This window comes from Neovison vison, chromosome 13 (genome assembly GCF_020171115.1).
Source record: "Neovison vison isolate M4711 chromosome 13, ASM_NN_V1, whole genome shotgun sequence".
Classification (NCBI taxonomy): domain Eukaryota; kingdom Metazoa; phylum Chordata; class Mammalia; order Carnivora; family Mustelidae; genus Neogale; species Neogale vison.
Window position 1 is genome coordinate 141109345 of NC_058103.1, and position 14082 is coordinate 141123426.

At 41.4% G+C, this 14082-nt stretch overlaps 1 protein-coding gene across 1 annotated transcript in view; it reads right to left on the reverse strand.

The window, feature by feature from the left end:
* CHD2 (chromodomain helicase DNA binding protein 2) overlaps window positions 1-14082 on the reverse strand; it is a 115772-nt gene that overhangs the window by 27666 nt on the left and 74024 nt on the right. The window contains exons 25-30 of the mRNA XM_044231841.1: window positions 13225-13395; window positions 12136-12311; window positions 7588-7629; window positions 6167-6306; window positions 733-871; window positions 388-538 (exon numbers count right to left, since the gene is read on the reverse strand). Of these exons, the coding sequence (XP_044087776.1) occupies window positions 388-538; window positions 733-871; window positions 6167-6306; window positions 7588-7629; window positions 12136-12311; window positions 13225-13395 (819 nt within the window). The remainder of the gene's footprint in view (window positions 1-387; window positions 539-732; window positions 872-6166; window positions 6307-7587; window positions 7630-12135; window positions 12312-13224; window positions 13396-14082) is intronic.

Here is a 14082-nt window from a genome sequence, read left to right on the forward strand (position 1 = left end):
TCTGTGAGGAGAACTGGAACATGGCGACTTCAAAAATGGTTTTAAACAAGAGGCCAACACTTAAGGCCGAGGACTCCTTGTATTTTAAATCAATGATCTTACCCTGGTATTTGCTGTAATGAGATTGGACGTATAGAATTAAAATTTTAAGATTTCTCCTGTGATTTCCCCAAAATGTCACCTGGCTATTATCTTCGTCTAACAGTACCACAGTCCACTAAAGAAGGTAATATTCCCCAAAACAAAGAAATCCCAGGAATGTATTACTGTACTAATTTCCGATCTGATCCCCCAGCCCCCAGAAAATAGTAAAAAATAAGTTATCCATATAAAAATATTGTATATAACAAATCCTCTGGATATCTCCAGCATCACACATTTACTTACTTTGTCAGTTAACTTAAGCTCTGGGTCCGTCTTAATTAGCTCCCAGTTTCCATAGCCATGTTCATAAATTCCCAGCAGGAGTCGCGAATCATCCTCCACCCCCCACTCCACATCGAAATGTGCAGCTTTCACTCGACAGGTTAAGCAGTATCTAAAGGAATTTCAAAACCAGGAGGACATGAGAGGAGGGGCCTTTCGAACTTGGAAATGAACACAAATGAACATGGACAAACTCTCCTAACGGGTTACACAAAAGACAATGAGAACACTACATAACCACACACAACTAGAACTTCAGCTCTTTCTTACAGCACACACGCACGCGTGTGCCCAGAAGAGACTCACTTTTTTTTTTCTTCGGGGTCCACAGGGATTGATTTGTGCAGCATCTCAAACTCTTCCTCATGTTGTATAATGGATTTCACATTAACCTGGACCCCCGATATTTTGATTGTTGGGCCTCTCTTCTTCCCTGGTCCTTTCCCTAAAGGACACCAATTTCACATCCATTAAGTGAGAATGTGCTGAGTTCCACAGAAAACATTATCAGCAAACACAGAAATGCTTACTCACTCGATACATATCTCTGACTTATTTTGTTAGTTCAAAGATGTAACCTAAAGTCAAAAAAGTTTCTCAATTAACTTTCATAAAATAATCTCTAAACAGGGGCGCCTGGGTGGCTCATGATTAAGTCTCTGCCTTTGGCTCAGATCATGATCCCAGAGTCCTGGGATTAAATCCCGCATCGGGCTCCCTGCTCAGCCTGCTTCTCCCTCTCCCTCTGCTGCTCCCCATGCTTGTGCTCTGTCTAATAAATAAATAAAATATTTAAAAATAACAGTAATAATAATCTCTAAACAATTCAGCTTTTGAAGATTCAGGATTTTTTTTAATCCACGGGTATTTATAATTCTATTTCAATCTTCCTATTTTATACTTTGGTTCCAAAATTGAAAGTAAAGGAGATTCTGAAGGATTAGTAGTAATACTTCAGTTTTTTCTTTTGTTTTCTAACTATCCTATTAGCAGAGTTCAAGAAACTCAAGTATTTTCAAGATGATTTTCTCTATTAAAAAATAGGAGATAAAGTTAATACCATTTGAAATGATGAACAAAAGGTGTCATGCAAATATTTCTTTAGCCCTAATGCCTAATTAAAATAATCCTCGAATTAAAAATGAAACCAAGTCGACTCTAGCCAAATGCTGGCAAGATGATGGCACAAGACAATGACACCTGTTTGTGAGAGGAAAGATGGCTCACAGCCTGAGAAAGTATTTTTTTTAACATTCAAGTTGATGAAACGGTGCTAAAATTATAAATATTTAGATATTCTTCTGTACTCCTCTAGAATTCAGTTGCAAATGCTATTCCCAATGTATTCTGAAGACAGCTGGAACAGAAAGTGTGAAAATGGGAAAGGCACTTGTCCAAAAATCAGAAATCTGAGATTTATTCCCAAATCTACACCAAGTACCCCTTGCTCCCTTCTCTCTAACTCCTAGTTATTGACCTCTCTGTGTCTCAGTTTCCTCATCTGTAAAATAAAAGGACTGCAACAGAAATATAGGCAAAGGTAAAGAGATAATTCAGAGAAGGAAAAATAAATAATTCCTAAGCATCTGAAAAATACTTAACCTCACTCACGATCAGAGAAATGCAAACTAAGTATATACACATACCATTTCTAACCTATCATGCTGAAAAACTCAAAAATTTGAAAACATTACACTGATGAGACCAAAAGGAAAACAGACCCCGTCATGCAATGCCTGGTGGGAGAACACAGTGCAAGCTGGCATGCATACGAAATTATTTACCACAACACTAAAGCAAAAAGTTATAGAACTGATGTCCCTTAACATATAGTAAATCCACCATGGATTATGCATGTCTTTAAAAAAATCAGGCAGTGGGGCGCCTGGGTGGCTAAGTGGTTTAAACCTCTGCCTTCGGCTCAGGTCGGTCTCAGGGTCCTGGGATCGAGCCCCACGTCGGGCTCTCCGCTCAGCAGGGAGCCTGCTTCCCCCTCTCTCTCTGCCTGCCTCTCTGCCTACTTGTGATCTCTGTCTATCAAATAAATGGATAAAAATCTTTAAAAAAAAAAATCAGGCAGTGGGGAAAAGAATAACCAATTTTTTTTTAAGATTTTATTTATTTGACTGAGAAAGATCACAGGTAGGCAGAGAGGCAGGCAGAGGTGGGGGGAAGCAGGCTCCCTGCTGAGCAGAGAGCCTTATGTGGGGCTCGATCCCAGGACCCTGAGACCACAACGTGAGCCAAAGACAGAGGCTTTAACCCACTGAACCACCCAAGACTAACCATTTTTAATGGCACTGAAACATATAATCACCATAAAGAAAAATAAGTAAAACTCGATACACCAGGAAGAGCTCCAAGTGGATCAGAGACAGAGAAGTAAATGAAATCACACAAGCACAAGAGGAGAGAAAGTAACAGTGAATTTCTGTTTATACTGGGAGTAGAGGCAATGTTAATAGACTCAAAATCTAAACAACACAATAAGGGAAAAGACTGATACATTAATTGTATAAAAAATGTGTTTTTCTTAAAATGCCCTAAGCTAAGTAGAAAGACAAATCACAAATTATAGGAGAAAACCAGCAACCTTAATTAGAAAAAGAAATCCTAAAAATTAAGAAAATGGGGGGAGCCTGGGTGGCTCAGTGGGTTAAAGCCTCTGCCTTCAGCTCAGGTCATGATCGAGCCCCGCATCGGGCTCTCTGCTCAGCGGGGAGCCGGCTTCCCTTCCTCTCTCTGCCTGCCTCTCTGCCTACTTGTGATCTCTGTCTTTCAAATAAATAAATAAAATCTCTGGAAAAGAAAATGGACAGAAGAGAAAATGAGTGGTTCACAAATGGCTCTTAGAAAACACAACCTACCTCATTAAAAACAAGACACCATTTCTCACCAGTTTGGCAAAACCCAACCATTTGACAATACCCTCTATTTGTGAGGCTTATAAACAAGTACCAGTATCCATTGCTGGTGGCAATATAAATATGGTATCAGACTGCTGGAAAATTTAGTAAAATCCAACCAAGTCATGCTTCCCCAGGACCCAGCAGTGCGACCTCCAGAAACCTATCCAGAAGACATGCTCGTAGAGATACAAACAGCATATCCATTAGACTCCGAGTTTAATACCGCTGTCTTTTTAATAGCCAAAGACTAAAAACAACCCAAATATTCATTACTCAGGAGCAAGAAAGTCTGAATTAACATCTACCCAAGTGGTGGAACACTGAAATTATAAAAGGAAAGAAAGAGGATGTTTACATGATAGGCAGTCATCTCCACACGTGAAGTATGCTCGTGAGGAACACAATACACGGTATGCTATCTTCTGTAGAAGAGGGACATACGCACCGAAATTCTCACAAAGACACAGTGGGAAGATAAAGCCAAAATTAATAAAAATGGTGAAAGCAGGACTGGGGCCAGGGAGGGGCGGGGGGCCATGCTGGCCCAAGAGAGTCTTCAAATGTTTCAGAGTTAAGTCAAATGTGAAATGTTTCAGAGTTTAGTCAAAATGAGAAAAGCAATCCCTAAAAACTTAAAAATAACTGAAAATTAAAGAGGATGCATTATCTATTAAGTTAGTGGCCTAAATACACGAAGAAAAGTCTTCTAATAACGTTAAGACATGGTATTTTAACCGCACAGAGCTAGTAGGATGTATTCCTAAAGACCACCCCCCCAAAAAAAGAGGCAAAAAAAAATTCAAACCCTGAGAAGTTTAGATTGGCACTAATATTTAGAAACATGTCTAATGTAGGATAGGACAAATACATAATTATGTAAGCATTCTTAGGAACAAAAATTTTCCACTTAAAAGAGTTATCGACAATCTTCCATCTGAGGGGGGGGCCAAGTGGTTCAATCAGTTAAGAATCTTCCTTCATCTCAATGATCCCAGGTTCCTGGGACCAAGTTCTGCATTGGGCTCCCTGCTCAGCAGAGAGTCGGCTTCTCCCTCTCCCACTTCCCCAGCTCACGCATTCACTTTCTCTCCCTCTCTCTCTCTCTCTCTCAAATAAATAAAATATCTTAAAAAAAAAAAAAAAAACTTCCATCTGAATTAGAAATGCCATCCTAGATCCCGAGTACACTAAACACCAGTTCAAAGCAAGTAACAGGTAGGGGCAACAGGTTATGCAATGGCAGGAGGAAGCAATCAGCCAGATCCGGAAAAAGAAAGTGCATCAAGAAAGACGGATGTGGGAGGCGCCTGGGTGGCTCAGTGGGTTAAGCCACTGCCTTCAGCTCGGGTCATGATCTCAGGGTCCTGGGGTCGAGCCCCACGTCAGGCTCTGCCCAGCGGGGAGTCTGCGTCCCCCTCTCTCTCTGCCTGCTTGTGATCTCTCTCTCTCTGTCAAGCACATAAATAAATCCTTTAAAAAAAAAAAAAAAAGAAAAGAAAAGAAAGAGGGATGTGGGAGGGAGGAGACTGTTAGAAGGAACGATCTCCAAAATATACCATGAGATGGAAAAAGCAAGGTGCAGAAGAGTGTGCTTGCTGTATTTGTGTTATAAGGGGACAAAACAGGATCTATTCATTTTTTGTAATATGAATTTTCTCATTTCTAGAAAGATCCAAGAAATAGGGTTACCAGTTTTTCGATTTGGAGCCTTGTGAGTGTCAAATTTATTCACAACAATTACAATGAAAAATGAAAACATGGTAAACTTAAAGTTGACTCTTGGGTGTATTCTGAATGCTATATAAAACCATGTATTCTCAGGGCACCTGCGTGGCTCAGTGGGTTAAGCCTCTGCCTCCAGCTTGGATCCTGATCTCAGGGTCCTGGGATCAAGCCCCACATCGGGCTCTCTGCTCATCAGGGAACCTGCTTTCCCCTCTCTCTCTGCCTGCCTCTCTGTCCACTTGTGATCTCTGTCTGTCAAATAAATAAATAAAATCTTTTTAAAATAAATAAATAAATAAACGCATGTACATGGAGCACTGTCCAAACCACGTCAATTTCTTTTTTTAAAAAAAGAGGAAAATAAATCTAAAGAAAATTCTGACTATACTTAGGACACTTTGAAATTCTACTTCCTTCAGTAGTTATCTTTAAAAAGAAGATCTAAAGCACAAATAATTCTTCCCTGGTGTCAGTGAACACTGCAAGCCAGACACCATGCTAAGCGCTTCCTGTGAATGAATCAGCCAGGAACCACTCAGAACCTCAGGGGCAGGCACTGTTCTTCTCCCCTGCAAATGAGATGTTTGTGAGGGGATAACTCGTCCAGCCCAATTGTAACGAATGCTAGTGCCAGAAAAATCTCACTGTAACAAAAATGTTTATAATATTCCCCCCATATTTTATGTATTCCAATTAACTCTCTAAATCCTTTAAGTCTGCCATAACACCATCCGTACTTGTATAACCAAGACGACTCATGACACTTGCGATCTGTAATGTCCTCATCTGCAGCCAAAATACAGATGCATCCACTCGGCTCTGCCCACTCAAGACTCTACATCATTCAAACCAATCTAAGGTTTCTGTAGCAACATCAGAAGAAACCACTCACGTCGCTCATTCCTCTCCATTCCCCACCTTCTGCAAATCGACTTCATTTGGGAGCAGATCTCTGGGATCTGAAAATACTGAGCTCACATCAGGGCAGGTCAGAATACACACCTCAAAGGATTTGGGATGCATGGGATAGAAGCCTGTTCTTCAAAAACAAAGCCCATTAGAAGCACAATCCCCAGGCCGCAAGTGCCGGGTCTGGGAGAACTTACCCTCGCTGGCGTTTTCCTTCAGCTGCTCTTCATACTCCTGCATGGCGGACACACAGCTGTTGTGAATCAGTTCCCCCAGGCGTTTCAGATCTGCTACAGACTTATCTACCAGCTCGGCATCTCGTGCTATGCACTCCAGCCTGAGGAAGGACAAATACAGCGACAGATCAAGGCCCTGTGCCCACTTCTCTAATGCCTATGAGATACCCCCTGGGCTCATATAAGCCTGCTCCTGCAAAAAAAAAACCACATTACGTTCTTCTCAACTTTATTGATCATTCCAAGGCTCCAGCAAGAAAGCCTCCAACAGTTTCTGAGGGCTAACCCACTCATTTTCCATCATCAGGAACTGTGATTTGGAATAGTCCACAAAGTAATTTCAAAGAACACAGGGGAAGGAGTCAGCTTTCTCTGCTAACTAGATGGGTGCCTGACAGTGGCCGCAGGAGAAGTGCCAAGGCTGTCTGCACTCCTCTGCTGCCTTGTGCTCACTCTCCTCCCTCCAGCCTACTTTCATTCTTTACAATATTCCCAGAAGCAAAGTACAGTATGTTTCAGTGATCTCATACGGAGCATGAGAACACACCAATGTCCAAAAATCAGTCTGCCAGAAGGGGCCAGAGGCACTTTTCCACACTGTGGTGGTTTTTATGGTCCCTACCTCAGATAAGCATTCTATCCTGGGTGGCGAGCAACAACCCTAGAGAGGTGCACCTGACCTTCTTGGTTCCACTGCTACTACTGCTACCCATCACGGCTTTCTCTCCAAATGAAGAAGACAAACACAAAACACACAGGCTGTAATTTCCTTCCACTCCATGAGCTTATCAGGAAGAAGAGAAAGGCATCTGCTATTTCCGTCAAGTCAATACTATTATGTATGGGCTATATTGCTGATTCTGGACAAAGCAAAATAATGAACTACTTGAGGTGGTCTTTTGTTAAAATTCAACTTCTGAGTTCATTTCCTGAATTTCCTGAATGCCTGTAAAATAGTAATGACAGCCAACCCTCTAGTAAGTTCCTGCTGGCAAGATGTTAATTACACTTGATCCCCATGACACCCTACTAAGAAGTAGAAGGCTACAAAATCACGAATTTACATTACTAAATAAGGACTAAATACGTGCATTCTTCCAAATGGAATTATCTGAACATCTCTTCTGGAAATCATTTCCCTGTATTCTGCATGTACTTGCTTCATGTTCCACTCAAGCAAAATCTCTGTACAGATGGTCATTTTTGGCATCCCTCCCCAAAAGGACGTGTACAATCACACAAGATATAAATATTTGTAAAAGAATGTTTCCAGGATGAAAAAAAAAAAATTCCCAGCATTAGTATTAAGAGGGAAACAGTACCCCCCCCCAAAAAAGCCTGCTACATAATAAACATGAAAAACAGGTGACAAAGGAGCTTACCGTTCAAGAGGGAGACCAAACTTCTTATATGCCTTGATGAACCTGAGAACACAATCAATAAAACACATTAAAAAACAGAGGCTTTGGCTCTGTTAGTGCAACATATCCTGTGGTGAATGGACCATGCCACACACACTGTGTGCATGTAACTGTGTGCCGAAACCATGTAACTGCCACTCAACAAAAGAATGCTGAATGTCTTTGCAACTGGTCCGCTTAAAATAATGAGTGCTGGGCGCCTGGGTGGCTCAGTGGGTTAAGCCGCTGCCTTCGGCTCAGGTCATGATTTCAGGGTCCTGGGATCGAGTCCTGCATCGGGCTCTCTGCTCAGCAAGGAGCCTGCTTCCCTCTCTCTCTCTCTGCCTGCCTCTCCATCTACTTGTGATTTCTCTCTGTCAAATAAATAAATAAAATCTTTAAAAAAAAAAATGAGTGCTAAAGATGCAGTAAAATGAAAGATCAACGTTATTCTCAATGACTGATCAAGAAACCGTTAAGGGATGTAAAAGATAACGGTAATCTAATAGTACCCTTTTTTAGAAGGTACAAGTTTATGGAGTAAACTTGTTTACATTTACGTAATTAATGATTCAACCCCAACTTCTGTAATAAGACCCCAACATGGTTAAGAGCTCTATCCAGGGACTGTATATTCCATACAGTAATATTTACTATTTTCTGGTCCATAACACAACTGTAGAATTTTTAAGACTGCCTCAAATACTTCCGGGAATAAGGCAAAGTAAAATAAACATGTGATATAAAACTTCTTAGACAAAACTACTTTGGAAACTCTGCTGGCTTCTTCTTCCTGACCTTGTCTCCAAACAAAAATCCAAACAATCCTTCCACAGACCTCTAGCCTAAACTCGACTGTACGTCAACCGTGTCATCTGTTTCCCTCCTTAGAACCAATCACGAACACTTTCGCTGAAAAGCAACAATCACTGCACTCATCCACGTTCACTGAAGTCATCTGGTTAGGCAACAATGTAAGGTGAGATACTTTGGGGGGATAAATGGAAACAGAGAACAAAGCAACTAAAAAAGGGGGGATGGGAATGAGCAGGCCCACGGCTGGGAATCAATACTAAGGAAGAGCAGGGACAGAAGGACTAGGAAAGTGTTACATGGGAACGTGAACGTGAAGCGTATTCCTCAAGTCTACACTTCTCCTTCTTAATATACACTGAAATATTTCATGTATAAAATAATATGATGTTTGGGGATTACTTCGAAGTAATCCTGGGAGGGAGAAGCATTTCCGGAATGGTGGAGTAAGAACTTCTGAAATTCTGCTCCTCCGTGAAAGCAGTAAGAACGCGGGCAAAACACTGCCCCGATGGACGCTGTTAGAACTCTGGCGTTGACTCGAGCAAACGGCCGGAACTCAGTTAAGAAAGAACTGAAAGCTCTCTGGCATTTTTACCCTTGCTCTATTCCCATGCTCCTCTCTCCACACTCCATGACAGCCTGGAAGACCATCATCTTTGTAACTACAGTAGCTGTCCACAGCAGCAGCCTATCAGCCACTGGAGGAGGGAGAACAGGTCTGGAGCGACCCCAAAGTTCTCTTCCCTGAGAACATGCTAACCCGCTATCTGACATGGCACCACCCTGAGCTCCATTCTCAGGCCTGCATTCCCTGACCTCTCTGTAAAAATGACGGTCCAGAGTTCATTGGTGAAAACAATTAGAAGCAAAGGTTTAAGACTACTTAAACCAGCTACTTCAGGCAACATAACCAATTTGGGGTAAGAACAGGATGACCAAAAACTGAAAAGGAAAAACTGATGAGAATGTCTACATGGAGCTTGGGAAAGCTGATGTGTTCCTGAAAACCTATAAAACCACGCATGAGAGCAAGGGCGTGTGCATGCACAGGAAAGACCTGAGGTGGTTCACCTGTCACCTCCAACCAGTCCCAGGCTCTGTGCAAGCAAGAACTGATAACGAGGCAGAGCCGTACCATGCCTGCCAGTCCACTGAAAACATGCCCCTGATAAACACACAGAGCCCTTCAGCAAAAGCCGGTAGACTTACTGGCTCGAGGCATTTAAGCAAAATCTCTGTCCAACCATTAGCTAAGGGCTAAGCTAGATGAGCAGAGACTTGAAACCACATGACAAGGAATACAGACTTCACAGAACCAGTCCGGGAAAGTGACTAAACAAACAAAAAGCAAACAGCAAACACAACAAACTGGCTCTCAAGGGAAATCTGATTTTCACACCTGCCACACTGTACTACTTACAATGTCCAATTTTCATCAAAAATTATAGAAAACACAGAAACAAAAAAGTAGGACCCATACACAGGAAGAAAAAAAAAGCAATCAATGAAAATGCTCCCTGAGAAAGTCCAAAAGTTGAACTTAAAAAACTTGACTTCTAAAACAAAGAAGAAATTAAGACATTCACAAATAAACAAAGATAAAGAATTTGCTGCTATCAGACTTGCCCTAAAAGAAATACTAAAAAATCCTTCAGGCAGAAATCAAAGGACACCAAATGGTAACTAAAATCCACACAAAGAAGTAAGAGTAACTGAGTATGTACAGAGATAGCATAAAAGTACTTTTCTTTGTTAACTCTTTTCTCCTGATTTTTAAAAAAAGGCATAAAGCAGTTATTATAAAACTGTGTTGAGGGGCGCCTGGGTGGCTCAGTGGGTGAAGCCTCTGCCTTCGGCTCAGGTCATGATCCCAGGGTCCTGGGGTCGAGCCCCACATCAGGCTCTCTGCTCAGCAGGGAGCCTGTTTCCCCCTCTCTCTCTGCCTGCCTCTCTGCCTACTTGTGATCTCTGTCTGTCAAATAAATAAATAGAATCTTTTAAAAAAAAAAAATAAAGTCTTCAAAAGGAAGAGACTGAAAGAATAGATTTTTTAAAAATGATAGAACTACATACTGTCTACAAGAGACACAAGCCAGACTCAAAGACAGGCATACTGGGGCACCTGGGTGGCTCAGTGGGTTAAAGCCTCTGCCTTTGGCTTGGGTCATGATCCCCGGGCCCCCGCATCGGGCTCTCTGCTCAGCGGGGAGCCTGCTTCCTTCTCTCTCTCTGCCTGCCTCTCTGCCTGCTTGTGATCTCTGTCTGTCAAATAAATAAACAGAATCTTTTAAAAAAGAAAAAAAAAAAAAAAAAGATGGGCATACTGAAATGAAAAAGATAATGTGCATACAATATCCAAAAGAGACCTGAAGTGGCTATACTAATACCAGATTTTTTAAATGAACTTTAGGACAAAAATTATTACTGGAGACAAAAGGACATTTTATGAGGATAAAAGGGCCAATCCATCAGACAGAAGACGTATCAGCTATAAAATGCATGCCCCTAACGAGAGCCCCAAAATACATGAGGCAAAAACTGACCAAAGCAGAGGGAGAAACAGACAACACAACAGTAACAGGTAGAGACTTCAACACCCCGTTTTCAGTAACAGCTAGAACCACCAGGGAGATGAGGAGTAAGGAAATGGAAGACTCAACCCAGAATCAAACATCTGTAGGACACTATGTCCACCTACAGGAGAATACATACCCTTCTGAAAATAATACTGAGGGTAAGAGGGGAGAGGATGGTATATAGAAGCCCGACTACAAATTCAGAATGGTTAAGACGATAACATGGTAAGTATGGGGGTAAATACCCTCATCTGTCAATGTTTGTATATATTTACACTTTCCCCTAATAAATTAAACAAAGCAAGAAGAAAAGAACAATGGTAACATTTAGGGGAAAATAAAGACTTCATAGTTTAAAACACACTGACCTAGAAGACTATCTCATATAATTATAATATGGATTGGCTCAGAAAGCTGCCTTCATACTGTTTTTTTAGCCTAAAATAAAAAATATCATGCAAAGTGGTAGGAAAAATGGCTTATGCAACAGTTTTACATCTTTTTGGAGGGTGATGTGTGTGAATTAAATACCAACAACGTGCAGTACATAGAGACACAGAAAGATACTACATCAATCAGATACTAAAATCAATCAGAGGTGAGAAAAAGGCTGCAGAACAGTATGCTGGGTGCTCAGAAACCAAACCACCACCAAACTGGCATCAGTACTAACACTGACAGTAAGTGAACTTCAGAGATGAGGGGTATGAGGGCAGCGTTATCCGTACCATTTTAATTTTTTATATTCATACTCTTTCTTTAATACACACAGACAGGTGTGCGTCTCTATGTACGTTTGCATGTAGGTATTCCTCCTCTTAAATAAAAACAAGTAAGAAAGGCTCAGCCCGAGTTTGCCTCCAACTGTCTCTTTTGTCTTGGCTGGACTTTGGTGAAATCGCTCAGAGTAACCAGAGAACAGGAAAAAAACAAGAGCTGCGCAATGCAAGAGTGAGCTCATGTGAGGAAAACCCTGCAGGGCAGAGTCTTCTGAAGACTTGGGGCATGACTCCACCCCCTGCCTTCCTTGCAGGGCCCCTGCCCGCCCGGTCTTCAATGTCAGGAACGCCATCGGCCCACCGCTCGCAGTATGACCTCCACGCACACTCCAGAGAGAGAGAGCAGACCCTCCACCAACCTTCGGATCTCAGCGTCAGTAAATCCCTCGACAAGGTCCTTCCGCACGCTTCGGGGGCGCCCTCTGCGCTTCGGCTTCTTGTCATCATCAGAGTCATCCGTCTCGCTCTCAGAGGCAGAGGATCTCTGCGCCTGCCTCTTAGACTCAGTGTCAGAATCACTGTCATTTGTCTGAGCCTGAAAAGGCAAAGTTACATTGTAGAACGGGCCAGCTGCAAGAGTTCAAGGGACTAAAACCAGCCCATCTTAATTCTTTAGAACTCAGAGCTTTTCATCATATTGGACAAGTCCAATGTGGAGGCAGGTGTCCTGTAAAGAAGGAAGATCTGCTTGGGACAGTTACCTTCCACAAATGTAGTGCAACGTAATGACAAGTGAAATGGAATAGAAGTATTTGAATTGTAGGTCTGTGTTTACTTCCTTAGGTAAGTTACCCCTCTGTGCCTTGGTTTTCCATTTGTAAAATGAGGATAACTACCTATTACTTGGGTTTTCATGAAGATTAAACGAGTCAACAGTGTTAACAGCACATCTACGCTTGGCACACAATTACTGCTCAATCGATACCAGCGACCATTAGTGAATAGGATCTGCTAGGTCTAACAAACTGGCTGATAAAACTAAGTCTAACCTACTTCGATGTTGTTGCAAAAATCAAATGAGATCATGCTTGTAACAGTGCTTTGTAAGCTGTGAAGTATACGTATGTTTTTTGTGTATGGTTATATAATTTCTTAGTAAGTATTTATAACAAGTGCCACAAATACTTAAAGGCAAAAAGAGGCTGGCTCTGAAAGTCAAAGGCACTGTCAGTTAGAGCCGAACAGGTTCTGATTTCCACAGCAAAATGCAAATGTCTGCCAAATTCAGACCCCATCCATTTGTCTCACCAAGAGCCAATTTACAAAGCTCAAATGTCTCATGGGTGTACTCAGGGGCACTCCACATTTTTCTGTCTTCCTCTGCTAGGCTCGCTATAAAATACCTGCCTCCCATGACCAGGCAACAGTGCTCTTCCTTGAGTAATTAGCACTACTGTAGCCTTTATGACCTAAGAGGTCCTTTCTTATCTTCCAACTCCCTCACTCACCTTTTTAGTGGAACTCCGAATTCGAGGAAGCATGTAAATTTCTTCCAGCTCCTTCTGACGCTCTTCCTCCTCTACTTTTTTCCTCTGCTCCTCCGGAATGATCTCATCCCAGTCCTTGTGAGGGCGCTCTTCCAGCTCTTCCTCGTCCTCCATTGTTGCGAAGTTGGCGACCTGAAAACAAATGGACAACTCACTCTGACATCTCCCTGTTTCCCAAACACCATCTGCTAAAAACACCAACTCACCCAGAATTTTTAATCTAAGACGCTATAGGTAGTACCAGAATTCCTGTGATGTTATACAATCAGATAATCAATTTTCTGCTAATCTCTCCCTTATCCTCCCCGCAAATATCTTGCCAAACCCCAAGTTCATCAGAAATTACTAAAATTTAGAGAAAACAGATATAAGGATAAAATGGTCTTATAAGTTAAATCATACATATTTTCTAGTAAATATACTAACTGGAAAATTGAGGTTTACTTATTAGATTATCAAATGCTGAATACTTAATACCAATCCATCATGAAGTTACAGTTCTAAATTATAAATTGCTATTAAATAGCACTCATTTGGAACAATGCATAACTAAAAGCCCTAGCAATCAGTAGCCAACTACCTATCTTACTCATTTTTATCAGAAGTACAGAAACTAAGAAAAAAAGAAAAAGTACAGAAACTAAAAGTATGTAATGATTTCATACACTCAGAAGTGCACTCTACTATTAGAAATCAAAATAAGAATTTAAAATGCAAAAAACTCAAACAAACCTAGAAGAATACTCTATTTACAACATACCAAATACCTATTATCTGGCATCAGTCTGTACTGAAAAGATATGTATATCCCAGAAAGAA